The sequence below is a fragment of the Thunnus albacares genome, chromosome 3 (genome assembly GCF_914725855.1).
Source record: "Thunnus albacares chromosome 3, fThuAlb1.1, whole genome shotgun sequence".
Classification (NCBI taxonomy): Eukaryota; Metazoa; Chordata; class Actinopteri; order Scombriformes; family Scombridae; genus Thunnus; species Thunnus albacares.
The window spans coordinates 24,997,128-25,011,688 of NC_058108.1; the positions used below are offsets into that span (position 1 = coordinate 24,997,128).

Here is a 14,561-nt window from a genome sequence, read left to right on the forward strand (position 1 = left end):
AAAAAAATAAGGGGGGGTGGTAAGAAATCAGATGCCGTCAGCAAATCAAATCCCAATAAATTAAATATTCACCACTGCTGACCATAACTAATTCAGAAGCTATGATATATTCATGACTACAATTAAAGAAAACACGATCCCTTTAATTTTAAATAGCAGTAAATATTGGCATTACCCAATTAAGTCACATTTGACTACCTGCAAATGAACCATAAACACTGAGCCTATATTTTTGGGAAGGAACCATAAAAGTTCTATTCAGTCTATAGAAAAAGTATTAGGCACTGTTTTATGGGAAAAGGCTTTATATAATTTTATATGTATTCAGTGCTTGATATATAGAATCTAGAAATGATTGGTATTGTATAAAATGTTTATTTAAATTTCCAAAATCAACTTGAAGTATCACAGCAAAATAAAAGAATTACGTTTACTGGTTCATGTAATTTTGTTTATGTCCTTCAAATTCTACATTAACATGTTTTTCTGCAAGCCGCATAATGAAATATACAGTATAATTGCATGATCCAAAAAGCTTTTTATATTTTACTGTCCTCACCAGATAGGAACAGCTGCAAAAGGCGTTTATTTAAATACCTGATCTTTCCTTAACCAAGTGGTTTTTGTGCCTAACCCAGACCAAATCTTGACAGCGGTTGTATGAATCATTTTTATGATGGTCATATACATTTTTGAAATGTACTGACGAACAATGTCATCCTTATGATACGGCCAGCAGATATGAAAACACTCATATTTGTTGTTTTGGAAGAGTTGCCAAAGCACATATTTTGTAATTTAGTTTGGAGCACTTATTGGAAAGGAAAGAAGCCTGTAACTAAAGATAGAGTGTGCAGTTCAAGGGAACTAATGTCTCTGTGGTTGAAAAAAATAAAGGATTAGAAACACAAAACCAAGCCATCTCAGAGGATATTCAGTCAGTGCCCTTTGACACTGAAGGTCTCAGGGCCACAGCCATGTGTCTTTGCATGTTTCTAACTTTTCCCAAATGTCTCTTTCTTTCACCGTATAGTGTTTAAGCTGAACACTATATTCTACAATTATACTATTATATTCTCATGTGTAAAAAAATAACACAAGTTCTGTTCATAACTGATTACTTTCTACAGCCAACACTTACAAATACAGACAGACATAAAAGATAAACTTGTTCTGACCCCAAAATCCACAGTCACAGTGTGCACCATGACGAAAAAACTAACTGTTAACTGTTTAAGGTGCCTTTAAGGTACCTGAAAAAGTGCCCAGGGACAACTGTGAATTTTGAAATTTATTCTATTGTCAATGGGCCAAATCTAGGTTTATCTATTGTTTGTTCAATTAATTCAGGGGAGTATTGTCCATTACGAACAGCGTACGGATTTCTGCATGGCAAGAGTAGTTGCATATACATTTCTTAATTGAGTGGTTTACCCCTTTAAGCAGCTGCTGTTTCAGCTCTTTGGCACTGGGAAAGACAGACCATGGTGACTTTGATAGCTCTCTTCCTGCTCTTAGCACGCATCATGATAAATGGTCCATTTTGGAATCCATAATGGACATTGATGTAGAAGCACTCTTCTCTCTTGGCATTGAACTGTCTCCTTCCGTCATGCAGTAATTTAGTCATCATGCAGGGCACTGTCTGTTTGGGTTGTGTTGTTTTTGTTTTTTTTGTTTGTCTGCTTTGTGTTTTGCACGAAAAGAAAACCGATTTATCAGATTTTCCAGGTTTTAATCTCGACATTCCTAAATCTGGCAACTTAATTGATTTAACCACCTTTTCTTCACCTTATCATTAACCAAACAGTGATTATCCACCTTTATTATTATTTACACTGGGCGCTACAACAATAAGGCTTGGAGAATCATTAAGGATGCCAACCACCTGGATAATGGCCTTTTCTCCCTGCTGTGGTTAGGAAGAAAGTACCGGATACACCAGGCCAGCACTGAGAAGCTCAGGAAGAGCTTCTACCCTCAGGCCACTAAGGTCCTAAATGAGGTCACTGCCTAAGACTGCCCACCCCCCCCCCCACCCTCCCATAATCATACACATATATTTATTACTATTTCTTCTATTTAAACTCTTCTTAATGCACAAATTGTAGGAACTGATGGGATTATATTTCACTGTGATTGTACCTAATATGATTGCATGTGACAAATAAACTTGATTGATTGATTGATTGATTTTCTAGCTAAAATAAAAGCTTAATTGCTTTATGTAATAAGAGTAAGAAAGCGTGATGTAGTTTGCCAACCCACATGGTCTGAAAGAGGTAACGGCAGGCTGAGTCCCCCCCCCCACCCACTTTTCAAATGAAAGAAACATAACATCTCAACATGGACACTGACTTCCTCGTACCTTCCTCCCTTCAATCTAATCTATGTTGCCTTTTCGTGTGAGGAAACAGTTGCATGTAATGTATATGAGACATAATGTGACTCCGAGAGGGATTGAGAGAAGGTAGGAGGGATTTAAGGAAAGGGGCAGATTGGAGGGGCGTCGGGCTCCCAGATGCCCCTGCCCCTGTGTGTATGCGTGTGTGTGTGTGTGTGTGTGTGTGTGCTGCTGTGCCTTGGAGATGGCTGTCAGCAGGCGGTGCTTCTGAGAGAGAGGAGAGAGGGGGGTGATGTTTCCAAAGGGGGCCCAGTCTGTTACCAAAGGGAGGTGGAGATTTACTATCCCACCCAGTCAAAGTGTCTCACTGGTGCTCTGACACACACACACACACACACACACACACACACACTCACATACACATGCAGAGATACACAAAACCTCACACACACACACACACACTCACTCAGACATACTGCAAACTCTCCACAGGAAACTCTGAGCCATAATGCGAAGGCACCTCAGAGCAGACGGGTGCATTGCTCAAACCAAGTGGGATACGCTGCGGCTTTGATAGTGCGTTAATTACTCATGTGATGTGATACAGATGTCTGGGGGCTTCAGCCGAAAGTTTGCCTGACGGTTTCCAAGGGGGCCAGGCAGACATTTTAGAAGCGGTAGGTGAAAACCAAACGTATTTATTATTTATGGATAGATCAGTTTGCGTGCTGTCACAGATCCCAGCAGTGTCATGCTGATGCTAAACTGTGATGCTACTTGAAGGGCTGGCTGCTAAATAGTTCTTTGTGTACTTGGTGACAGCTGGGACTTTGAACAGGAAGAACTCTGGGCTATAAGAGTTGCCTGTACTGTGACATGATGAAAAGGGCTTCACTATCGATCTGACAGTTTGAAACTTTATCTGCTCTTTACCAGGAGTTTTGTGAAGTGGATTACTCTGATTTTGGCCAGAAAGTTTGTTGTTTTTCTTATTAGGAGGTGAAAATATCTATAAATTCATTACAAGAAACTGAGCATATTCATACACTAAGAGGAAAAGGCATCAGTGCGTATTTGTTTAGTGGATTAGGTTCTTCATCTGATTTTCATTTTAACCTTCATTCTTGCATTGCACAGTTGACTGGAAACCAGTCCTGCAGCAATTCTTTCATGTTAAAAAAAAGAAGCTTTTTGTTTCGTAACCACATGTTTAAACCTTTCTAAATTAGAAACAGAGGAAGAATGCAAAACTAGGGAAATCATTCACTTGCAAACCCACGCAAGTGGCTCATTGTCAAAACAGCACATCAAGCCTCACAGTGCAGCGGCAGCATTATTGACACGAAGACATAGCCGACTGCACCATCTTCCAAAAACAAGCCAAAGAGATGCCCAACGCGCTCTGCTGATGCCTCGTCCTTATTGTCTGACTGTAACTAATCTTGGCATCTCCCATCTGTGCCCCATTGGCAAAGCCTTTTTGAAGTCTTAAAGAAGTTGTAAAAACTTCCTCACAGCTTTTGAACAGTGGGACAGTAATGCTGTCAAACTTTCTTGTATCTGACGGAAAATATTCCACTTTGTTTACATTTTAAGTGGAGGCAAAATGCAGACACAGTGAGTGAAGTTACAGATTTTTTTTTCCAAAGTGCGTATAACCAAATTTTCCTCTCCCTATTTGTTTTCTTTTCTCACCAGCAATATACCGGGACTCTCTTTCAATCAGTGAAATCAAAGCACTGAATGTGTTCTATAATGGGCACCCCAGCTGTGCATATGTTGGTGCTAATGGTCTGTATGGCGTCCAGAGGAATGTGCCAGATAAACAGAGCTGAAGCAGAAGAGGACTCTCTCAAGGGCTTTCTCGTCCACTCCACCCTCCAGTCTCCAGGATTCTACAGCACCATCAGTCCCAGCACTGGGCCCAGCCTCCACCTGGGGGCCCCAGGGGCTGCCGCACAAGCCGTGGGATCTGGCTCTTCAAATGAATCTGTCATAAAGACGCCAGTAAAACATCCAATGTGCCTTGTAAATACCTCTATTAACGCCTATTTCAAATACATCAACACCATAATATCCATTACTGTGTTTGTGGTGGGCCTGGTCGGCAACGCCACCCTGCTGAGGATTATATACCAGCACAAGTGCATGAGGAACGGGCCCAATGCTCTCATTGCCAGTCTGGCACTCGGGGACCTTATCTACATAATCATTGATATACCCATCAATGTATACAAGGTACAGTTTTCCTGATGTTGCACTGATCTGACTGCGTTGATGCATGTTTAAACAAAGTCTTAACTTTATTTTACACAGCAAAGCTGCTCAGTAACAGGTCTGATATGATGAAACACAGCAACAATGGAGGTGATACGCAGAGATAAAGTGGGATATTACAGACGGGAAATGGGGGGGAAGTGGGAAGGGGTGTAAGAGAGTGTGCAAATAGACTGGAAAGTGCAATCAACTGGACGCCGTTATCTTCCTGGTGCGGGCAGATTAGTGATGAGAGGAGTAGGGATATAGCTTGCTTAAATAAACACAAGAATTATGCTGTAGTCACACATGCCAGTGGCCTTGTGCTGACCTGGGACATTAGTCACTGACCCTTATCTAGAGGCTTTATTTTCAAAAAAATACTCAGTGCTACTCAAGTGAGATAAATCACTTGAGTAGCACTGAGAATTTTCAACTAAATTTTTCATCAATGTCCCATCCACAAATTTTAAACCAAATAAGTGAGAGGAATTCTTCTCAGCTGATCAGAATTAAAAAATATCACTTATACTTTTAATTCAGTGTTTGCAAACATTACTGATGTAAACAAACCTCCAACAACATCAGGAAACAGTAATAATATACTGTATAGTAGTTGTCTAATGATAATCACTGTACTCATCAATCAATCTGAATTACTTGTTTCAGTTTTGTGTTTTGGTGACCCTTTTGTTTACTGTAGGACTACAGAATATGCCTTTAATTATAAAGCATTTAATGATGATAAATTATGATTAAAAGGCTCCTGTCTTGGGATGATTTACACTGGTAAAACGTGTCATGCTTAGTACAATAATCAAAAATAATGGAAAAATGAAGTGATCAGTCAACCTGATCTTTTGAGAACATCGTGCAAGAGAAAAATGAGAAAGCCACCTGGTTAGAATTAACTTTGAGACTTTGAGGGCATGGTGACTTTTCAGTCCTAGCAACACATGTGCAGAAAGGAAACAATAATCTTACTGGGGGAACAGTTTATGCGCAAAGAGAGAGCCACGTTCTTGATGTTGGAACCACGTGAAGGCCCCTGTTCACTTCCTCGAAGCTATGACAGTGTTTCCAAAAATAATCAGCTACTTATACACTAAAAACAGTGACGTGGACTCCTTTTCCTCTCTCCTGCTCTTCTGAGCTCCTGGGAAACTTAAACTACACAAGTAAACAATAGAGGGCCAGGAAGCAGCATGAAGTTCTTCCTTTGGTTACAGCTTTGAGAAACTTGTTCAACACAGGTTATATCCTACTGAAAGAAGAGTGCCAAGACCACTGCGGTGGAAAAACAAAAGGTCTCCACTCACGTGATCTTGACTAATTTTCTAAAAGGAAGTAATATCTGAAGAAGTAGTGGAAGTGGCTGTTAGTGGGTTGTTTTTAAATTTTAGCTGTAAGTTCTGAGATGCAGGAGATGTGAAAGTTTAGCAAGCATTGTGTAAACTTTTATCAGCTGATGAGCTCCATATGCTTCATGTCGGACTAAACCCATGCTGACGTTAAGATGACGTTGAGAGGTCTTTGATGTGCCTCGATCTGCAGCGAAATTGCCTTAAATAGGTTTAAACGATGGTCAGCGTGCATTCAGTAACAAAAATGAGATTAATAGTCAGCTCCCTAAAGACTCGTAAAGACTAATTACCTCATTAAAATCATTTACTCTGCGCTGATGCCTCGGCTAAGCCAGACAGTGATTTCATGATAAAGTTTTATTAAAATAGATGTGATGAATGTTTAACAATGAATCTTGTTACAAATGTGATTTAATTCCTTTGAGATATACGTGTTGATGTGACAATTATGTGTTTTTTTCCACCAGCTCCTGGTGTCACGCTGGCCATGTGACGACAGTACTTTTGGCCTGTGTCTGTGTAAGCTGGTTCCCTTCCTGCAGAAAGCCTCTGTGGGCATCACAGTCCTCAACCTGTGTGCCCTTAGTGTAGACAGGTCAGTGCCGTCACACTCCAAACTGCTTTAATGTGTTTGAGCAAAGAAATCTTGCTTTGTGTATTCTAAAAAAAAAAAAATACATGCGTAACCTCCTACACATCATAAGTGTTTCTCATTCTCACGTATCATGTTTTTGTTTTTACCATTCCACAGAGACATAAACTAAACAAAACAACAGCTATCCACTAAAGTTACATGGTCTTGTAAAGCCAGCACCTTGTTTGTGCAGGAGCACAATGTTCAGATATTTTGTTTTCCATTGTTGGGAAAGCAGATACTATTACATAAAACTTTAAAGAGGCAGTCAAACTGTTGGAAAGCAAATCAGAAAATGTGATTGTTATGCCTTAGAGCCTTGTGAGTTCATCCATCCAGAGCATTGTTTTTAGACTTCGACTCATTTGATACAAATTCTTCTCATCTAATTTAAGTCATTATGAGATGTTGAGATTAATTTACACACAAAGATATGAATGTTTTGATTTAATTTCCATGTAATGACAGAAAAACTGAAATGATCACTTTCAGGAATCAGTACTAATTGTGTATTCCCGCTAGGAAAGTTATTTATTGTATGTTATTGCTTCAGTGTGCAGAACATGTGTGGTGAGATGTTTTCAAGATGCTCTTTACTTATTTAATGAAATGATTTTATATAAAACATTAAGTATATAAAATACACACTGAAAATTATATATATGATTTTAGTATTAAAAACTCTACCTTGATAGTGGTATAGAGTACACTGACAGGTTCATTTCCTGTAATAGAAATTCCCTAATGAGTAAATAATGATCATGAAGTGCTTCTGAAGCTCAGTGCCACCTCACTCTGTGCACAAAGACACAACTTTGAGATAAGAAGCTCGCCTGCCTTCTCTGAATGGGCTTCAAGGTTCGACTAGGTTCGACTAGACATATTTAAGGACCTTTATTATGAGAAAAAGACAGGCTGCAGTGCTGTACAGTTTTGTTCAAGAGCAGATGCTCTCCATTTGTTTTCAGGAAATGTGTAGCATATCTTTGTGTGTGTTTTGCATTATGAAAGTACTCAAGTCTCTTTTGTATCTTTTCAATGTTGGAGGAAGAGAAAAAGGTGGATACATTACCACTTACTAAAATATAAATGTCGCCATGTTGTTCAACAGAGAAATTCAAATGTGTCATGAAAAATATATTGTTTTTGCCATAAAATCTTGATGCAGGATTTTACTAAAACATTTCGACAAGTGGTTTCCATTAATGAAACAAACAAGCAAACAAGTATTCAGTGCATAGGAAACACAAGCCAACAGACAGACCTCTCTGCCAACATGGGCCAGTCTGTTTGGAGCCTTCACAAAAATATAAATATTAGATATTTAAAATAAACAATTGATCATCTCTCTTCATTAATTCTTAACATTTTGATATTCTTTGCTGAGTGAGCAGTTTGTTGTATTTGGTGTGCTGCCATGCATAAAGAAAATGTTGTGAGCTTTGTCAGTCTGGAGAGAAAAAGAAAATGATGACTTTACCGATTTCTGTTGAAAGCAACTGAACTGCTGCAGCTCTATTTCAGTCATAAATAAATTGACATTACATGGTAATTGTGTTATATTCCTTCTATATTAATAGCTTCTAATTTCAGTTCTGTGTATCATTCAAGATCATTTATCATACATTTAATCGCTCCTGATTCAGCAACTCATGATCCTCCAATTACATTAATCAAATCTAATCAAGTTAATGTCTACTCTGTCTGTTATGACTTGACGTTGTGTCTGTCTATGCTACAGGTACAGAGCTGTTGCATCCTGGAGCAGAGTGCAGGGAGTTGGCATCCCAATGTTTACAGTCGTTGAAATCGTGTCCATTTGGGTGCTGTCGCTCATCCTGGCAGTACCAGAGGCTGTCGGCTTCGACATTGTCACCTTCAACTACAGAAACAAATCCATACGCACATGCATGCTTAACCCCGAGTCTGAATTCATGCTGGTACGCTTTCATCCTTCTCTTATCATTTTTTGGATAAGAAAATTGCAGATAAGTGCTTCTGTGTCACATAGTTTTCAGGCCAAAATGTGCTGTGTAGTACATTGTGTCAAGGCACTGGGACGGAAAAGTGGTTGAAATTTGCAATAAAGAGACAAAACATTACTGGACTCATGAGATAAAAACCGCATCTGCATGAGAACTACTTAAAGTGAAAGTGCAAGTTCAGCTTATTATTTCCATCATCTTAAAAGCAAAAGCATCGTTTGTTTGGAGAAAGGGAGTAGTTTTAATGGCCAGTTGGCACGCTGATGTGCTATTTTGGTTATAGGGGCATGTATTTTTAGAGCAGCAATACAACAGTAAAGTCAATCACCTACAACAGTTCCTGCTTGGGCAATAAATAATACATTAATATAAGAAAAAGAGAGTGCAACCCAGTGATACTTAAGGTTGTGCCACTCCAACAAATTTACCTTTCGTGCCAGGAGATGAGTATTTGATATGAAAAAGATTTGGAGTGGAGTATCACTTCAAAAAAAATAAATCCAGTCTACTTACTCGCCAAGACACAGTCTTAACTGGTGATTGTTGGCTTTTTTCACATCCTTGGAGCACATAATTGATTGCAGGCCAAGTGCAATTACTGAGGCCTGAAATGTGGAGCCTCAAGCTGAGCCACATGTGCGTATCTATTCCATATGCACAAAACTGGAGTAATCTCTCTCAAATATAAGCAACACCATGCTTAAGTCAGCCTTTCCAGCAGCTTTATTAGGTCTATATAACGGCAATGAAACACCATAGCACATTTTCTCACCCAAACTACTTTTTCTGTCTTTTTTCTGCACATATGGACAAACTTTTGAGTGGATCTGTAAACTTCAAATGCTTGTTTTTGATTTTCACGGACATTGTGTAATAAGAGTCAGACAGGTTTGCGTGATTTCGAAATTGTGGATGTGTTTAAAGAGCATACTTGCAATGTTCTTTATAACCACAGACAGCCAGATGTCCTTATTACACGCAACGTAATTAGAGGTGGTTTGTTTTCAGACTTGCTACAATAGAGCACACATGTAGCACTCACATGGACTTCATTGGCATCGGAGTACAGGGGTAGTCTGGTGGAGATTTTAGAGGCTGGGTCAGGTTCAGTTACATAAGCATAGATTCTTATTACTAGGATCATACCAAATCAAATGAAATCTACTTCTGTAATCCAATGTCACATTTAGAACTTTAAAGCCTAAATTAATTTGCCAAAATTTAAGATGAGAGATTCATCTTAAATTTTGGGGGGGGGGGGGGCAGTGCCTCACATTGTTCTGAATTAAAGCAGGGCCAGGAAGGTGGGAGCGTAATTGGAGGATGTGTGTGGGGAACATCATCAGAGCAGCCAGATTGGTGGAGTAGGGGGCGGGGTAACTTTGAAAAAACTCTTCAGACTCTTAACTACTAAGCCACATTTTAATTAATGCATTCGTTAAGTTTAAAAGTAACTGGCTGTACATGTGTGCATGTTTTTTTCTATAGTTCTACAGGGAAGCAAAGGACTGGTGGCTGTTTGGCTTCTACTTTTGTGTACCACTGATCTGCACCGCTATCTTCTACACTCTGATGACCTGTGAAATGCTCAACCACAGGAACGGCAGCCTGCGGATAGCCCTCAGTGAGCACCTCAAACAGGTTGGACAATACTTCTAAACAATAACACAATAATAAGCCCTTAACACTTATGAAACTACATTATGTTAGATGTTTATTTCACTAAAAGAACATGAACATTTGTGATGCGAATTTATTATTACACAATGTTTTGATGGTGTAAAAATGAATTCATACTGTCTTTCAAAAGTGTGTCTTCCATGGTTTTAACCTCTAACCTTCCATTAAACAAACTCTAATTAAATTAAACTCTCCTCTAATGGTGGTATGAAATCTGTTGTTTCCCTCTGCAGAGGAGGGAGGTGGCCAAAGCGGTCTTCTGTCTGGTCCTCATCTTTGCCCTCTGCTGGTTCCCTCTGCACCTCAGCAGGATCCTTAAGAAGATGGTTTACCAGTCGAATGATGAGACGCGCTGTGAGCTGTTCAAGTGAGTTACTGGTGGTCACAAATGTTACTCAAAGAGGCTAGACTAGGATCTCACCTGTTTCTCTGTGGGTTGAGAAAGTATCAGTTCCAATGCCACACTCAAAAAACATTTCTAAAATGCATACAGGTCAATATGACAAATGTGTTTCTTAAATTTTGAAAAAAAGCATTTTCACCTGGCAGAAACCAGGCTGATGTTGCCATAATTAAGTGTTTACTTTTACTGCACATGCTGCTGAAACTGCATCCAAAGTTTAAATTACCACTGGTCTATTTAAAATTATTACAATAAGTTTTTCTTCTATTTTCAGTTTCCTTTTGGTCCTGGACTACCTTAGTATCAACCTTGCAACAATCAACTCCTGCATAAACCCCATTATCCTCTACTTTGTCAGCAAGAAGTTCAAGAACTGCTTCAAGGTATAGTACTTCCCTACAACAGATGGCTATAAATCAATGTAACATACTCGCACGCTCACTTTTTTATGTCTCACATACACACACAAACACACACTCTTCTGATTTAGTCTGGCCAGTAAAGCAAATAGTGAACTTAGGCTTTTGTTCATGACTCACAGGCTGTGATGGCAATGACATTCCATGAGCAACATGTAAAAGCAGCCTGGTGATTTATGTATTCATTTTGTTGGCTGAGGTCACACACACTGCAAATGTCTGTCAAAGGAACCTGGGCTGGAGACAAACCATGTCTCGAGTTTGCACGTTAAAGAAGTTCTGGGAGGGGTGGGGGAGGAACAAACGAGAAGATAGCTGCACGTACGGGAAAACCTTTTGGTGAACTGCTCTGTTAAAATGTTCTCTTTCCTCTCTTCACATGTTCTTCAAGTCGTGTTTGTGTTGTTGGTGCTACTCCGACAACCAGCTGAGCAGCATCGGACCCATGAATGGTACCAGTATCCAGTATAAAAGCCCCGAGCCCAACAACCACCACACTGACCGCAGCATCAGAAAAGACAGCGACTGATCACTCACCTGAGGAGGATTTTTAAGCTCTTTAAATATAACCAGCAAGCTTCTAAAATGCAACCACTGATCACCACTAAATATTTACATAAAAAGCAGACAATAAATACACATCCTTAGGACCACTGAAGCCACACCGTGAGCCTGGCAGGAATGGCATAGGAACTGGACTTAAAAGGAACAGACAATGGATTTGGTGCTCTGAAGTTGCCCGCGCCTCCCAGTGGGCCAAACTTCCTGAAACAAACTCCTTGTGTTCCCACACCCACGGACAGTGACGCTGTAGCATGAGAGAAAAAAGGGGCAAAGCGGAATAAAGAGGAGGAGGACCCTTTGACAGGATGCAGCTGAACGGTGACTATAAATTACTTTCAATTAGTATCCAAGCCAGCTATTCCTGTAAAGGGCAGCACTTCTGGGAAGGATGCACAAAGTTACAGGAAGGAAAAAGCAGACTGCTCGCTGTCAGAGGGAATGATGTGAGATGAGTATACGCCGTCCCCTGGAGTTTGCTACTCTGTGACGGTGGAAAACAGGAAAGCATGTTACTGACTCGAGCATCAATTAATTTTCCATTAAACATGCGAGTGTCTGTACAGTGTATTTTACTCACACTCATTATTCATTGAGCTACTTTGTGGCATAATTAGAAGAATGTTTTGAAGTTAAGTTGCTTGATGTTTGGCTCTTCTGCCCAACAAAAACTTTTTCTGGTATATGTGTGTAAAACAGGTAAAATGCATTTTAACAAAAAGATTCATCCTTAGGTTTGATATAATAACCTTTTCTGCTTGATGTTAACATGAACCACTAAACTTCCCGTTAGTATTCCTAAAATGAAAGATTTCACAACATGTCCACGGTCAGAATATGCCAAAATAAACTGGCACGTTATCAAGTACAGGGTTGTAGTTTTTAGACAGGATAAGGTACAACTCTGTGTTTTCATAGCACATGTCAAGCAAATGATAAATATGAAGTAATGCATTATGACAGGTCTGATATCACCACTGATCCAAAAGTGGACAGGAATGAGCTTTTTTTTCTTCAACACTGTGAATTTTGCCAACATAATCAACAATTATTGTGACATTTATGCTTGTATAACCCATGGAATATATATGTGTAGTGTCCACTTTTATAAAGTGTTTTATTTTGCAGTAATAATAAGTATTTTACTCAGACTACATTACCTGTGTAATGACAGAGGTAGAAGGGTTTTTGAGTGATAGCAGACACTCCACATGGATATAGATGTAGTAGTATGGATAAAGTAAAGAAGGAATAGTTAGACATTTTGAGAAATATACTTATTTGCTTTCTTGCCACAAGTGAGATGAGAGGATCGATGCCACTCTCATATCTGTCCCTACCAGTACCTCTAAAGCTCACAAAATCAAAGTGTAAAAATTACAAGTTGTAGTTTTTTCCAGTTTGCTTCTGGCTGTAGCTAACTAGCTAAAATCACAAATGAGAGTGAGTGAGCTTTAGAGGTGCTGACAGACGGATTTTATTACCTTCGGACCAAGTGGCAACTACCACAGCTTTAGGCTGAAGCCAGTGTGGAAGTACCTTAAAGTGCTATACCACTGACGGCTGACTCCCATTCAAAAAGCGCCAACTTCTCTAGAAATATTAACTCAATCATTTTTTTCAATGACTCCTGATGGTCGCAATCGCTAAATTCAGACGCTTTAATAAGTGTGCTGGTGGTCATTTTGGAAATGATTGCTCCATTAATAAGATTTCAAGACTTATAGTAGGCTATAATGACTGCCGTGTGAGCGTTGATTGACAGATGTGGTTGACAGTTGGTCTCCCCGGCTCTGGGACTCACACTGAATTGAGCTATTGTCACAATATTTCTGTAAGTTTAATGTTACTTAACCTGCCCTTTTTAGCACAATTTAGCTAAAGTAGTGTTCGCGGCCACAGTAAGCTATAGCGTTCGCTTCAGTCCGAGGTAGCGGGGTGTCATTCCATAGTGTAAAAGGCATATTATTCTTATTTGGAAGGTCCTGGCTCCAAATGGAAAAGCTTGGGCTTCAAACCAGCTCCAATGCAAACCAGTGGGTGACGTCACACCTTGCTACGTCCGTCTTTATATGCAGTCTATGCTTCCGACAGAGTCAGGCTAGCTTTTTCCTACTATTTCCAGTCTTGATGCTAAGCTAAGATAAGCGGCTGATGGCTGTAGCTTCATATCTAACGGACATGAAAGTCGCATTAATCTTTTTATTTGTCTCTCGGCACAACAGCGACTAAGCATATTTCTCAAAATGTCGAACTCTCCCTTTAATGTGGAAATCATACTCAGCTATCAAAGAACTATAATGCCTTATAGTATTTGATATGTGAATACATGTAAACCTGTGTGTGTTTGAATGTGTTAGCATGTGTGTGTGTGTGAGTGATGTGTGTATACTTAGTTGCACTTCTTTAGTTGGAGTGTTTTTGCACACTGTGTACAGAAAAATAGGCTATATCTGTACAGTATTATTTTACCACTATCCATTGAAGCCATTCATAATAATCTGTAGAAAAATGGAATTTATATATGTTCTCATTGATTTGACACGTTAACCTCATGTTAGTTCTGCTGCTTATACCAATAAATTCATTTCCATCTCCAGTATAAGGAACAAAGTGGTTTATTTCACCATCATACTAATATTGGTTTCTCCGGACGCTAAGGGGGCCCCTTCTGTTTTTCATCTGCGTCTGTGAGAAAGAGGCGTCTGGGAGTGATTTGAAGCACACTGTGACCTGCTTGGCAACTGAGCCCTAAGGGTTGCTAATGTCAGTGGAGAGGATGTGAACAGCTTGGACGGTGGGAATTTGATACATATAACTCACTTGTCATGTTTGTTGCCAAAAGAGGATCAAGGACAGCAAAGACTGAGTCATATTTTTGCTTACATGGGGCAGGATTGCGTGTATTTTCTTCA

At 39.6% G+C, this 14,561-nt stretch overlaps 1 protein-coding gene across 1 annotated transcript; it reads left to right on the top strand.

Annotated features, from left to right (window-relative positions):
• The first annotated feature begins 2,718 nt into the window (after nucleotides 1–2,718).
• On the top strand, nucleotides 2,719–14,245 carry ednraa (endothelin receptor type Aa). The gene is made up of 8 exons (XM_044347220.1): nucleotides 2,719–3,021; nucleotides 4,043–4,582; nucleotides 6,432–6,559; nucleotides 8,340–8,538; nucleotides 10,072–10,224; nucleotides 10,497–10,630; nucleotides 10,941–11,049; nucleotides 11,477–14,245. Exons 2-8 carry the CDS (start codon nucleotides 4,088–4,090, stop codon nucleotides 11,612–11,614), a joined length of 1,356 nt encoding a protein of 451 aa, XP_044203155.1. The 5' UTR covers nucleotides 2,719–3,021; nucleotides 4,043–4,087; the 3' UTR covers nucleotides 11,615–14,245.
• The last annotated feature ends 316 nt before the right edge of the window (nucleotides 14,246–14,561 follow it).

Excerpts from the sequence above, each read along its gene's own strand:
- ednraa (XM_044347220.1), top strand. The coding sequence starts at position 4,088 with ATGTGTTCTATAATGGGCACCCCAGCTGTGCATATGTTGGTGCTAATG. Across the intron at positions 10,225-10,496 it reads TCAGTGAGCACCTCAAACAG|AGGAGGGAGGTGGCCAAAGC; the intron begins GTTGGACAATAC and ends TTCCCTCTGCAG. Across the intron at positions 10,631-10,940 it reads ACGCGCTGTGAGCTGTTCAA|TTTCCTTTTGGTCCTGGACT; the intron begins GTGAGTTACTGG and ends TTCTATTTTCAG.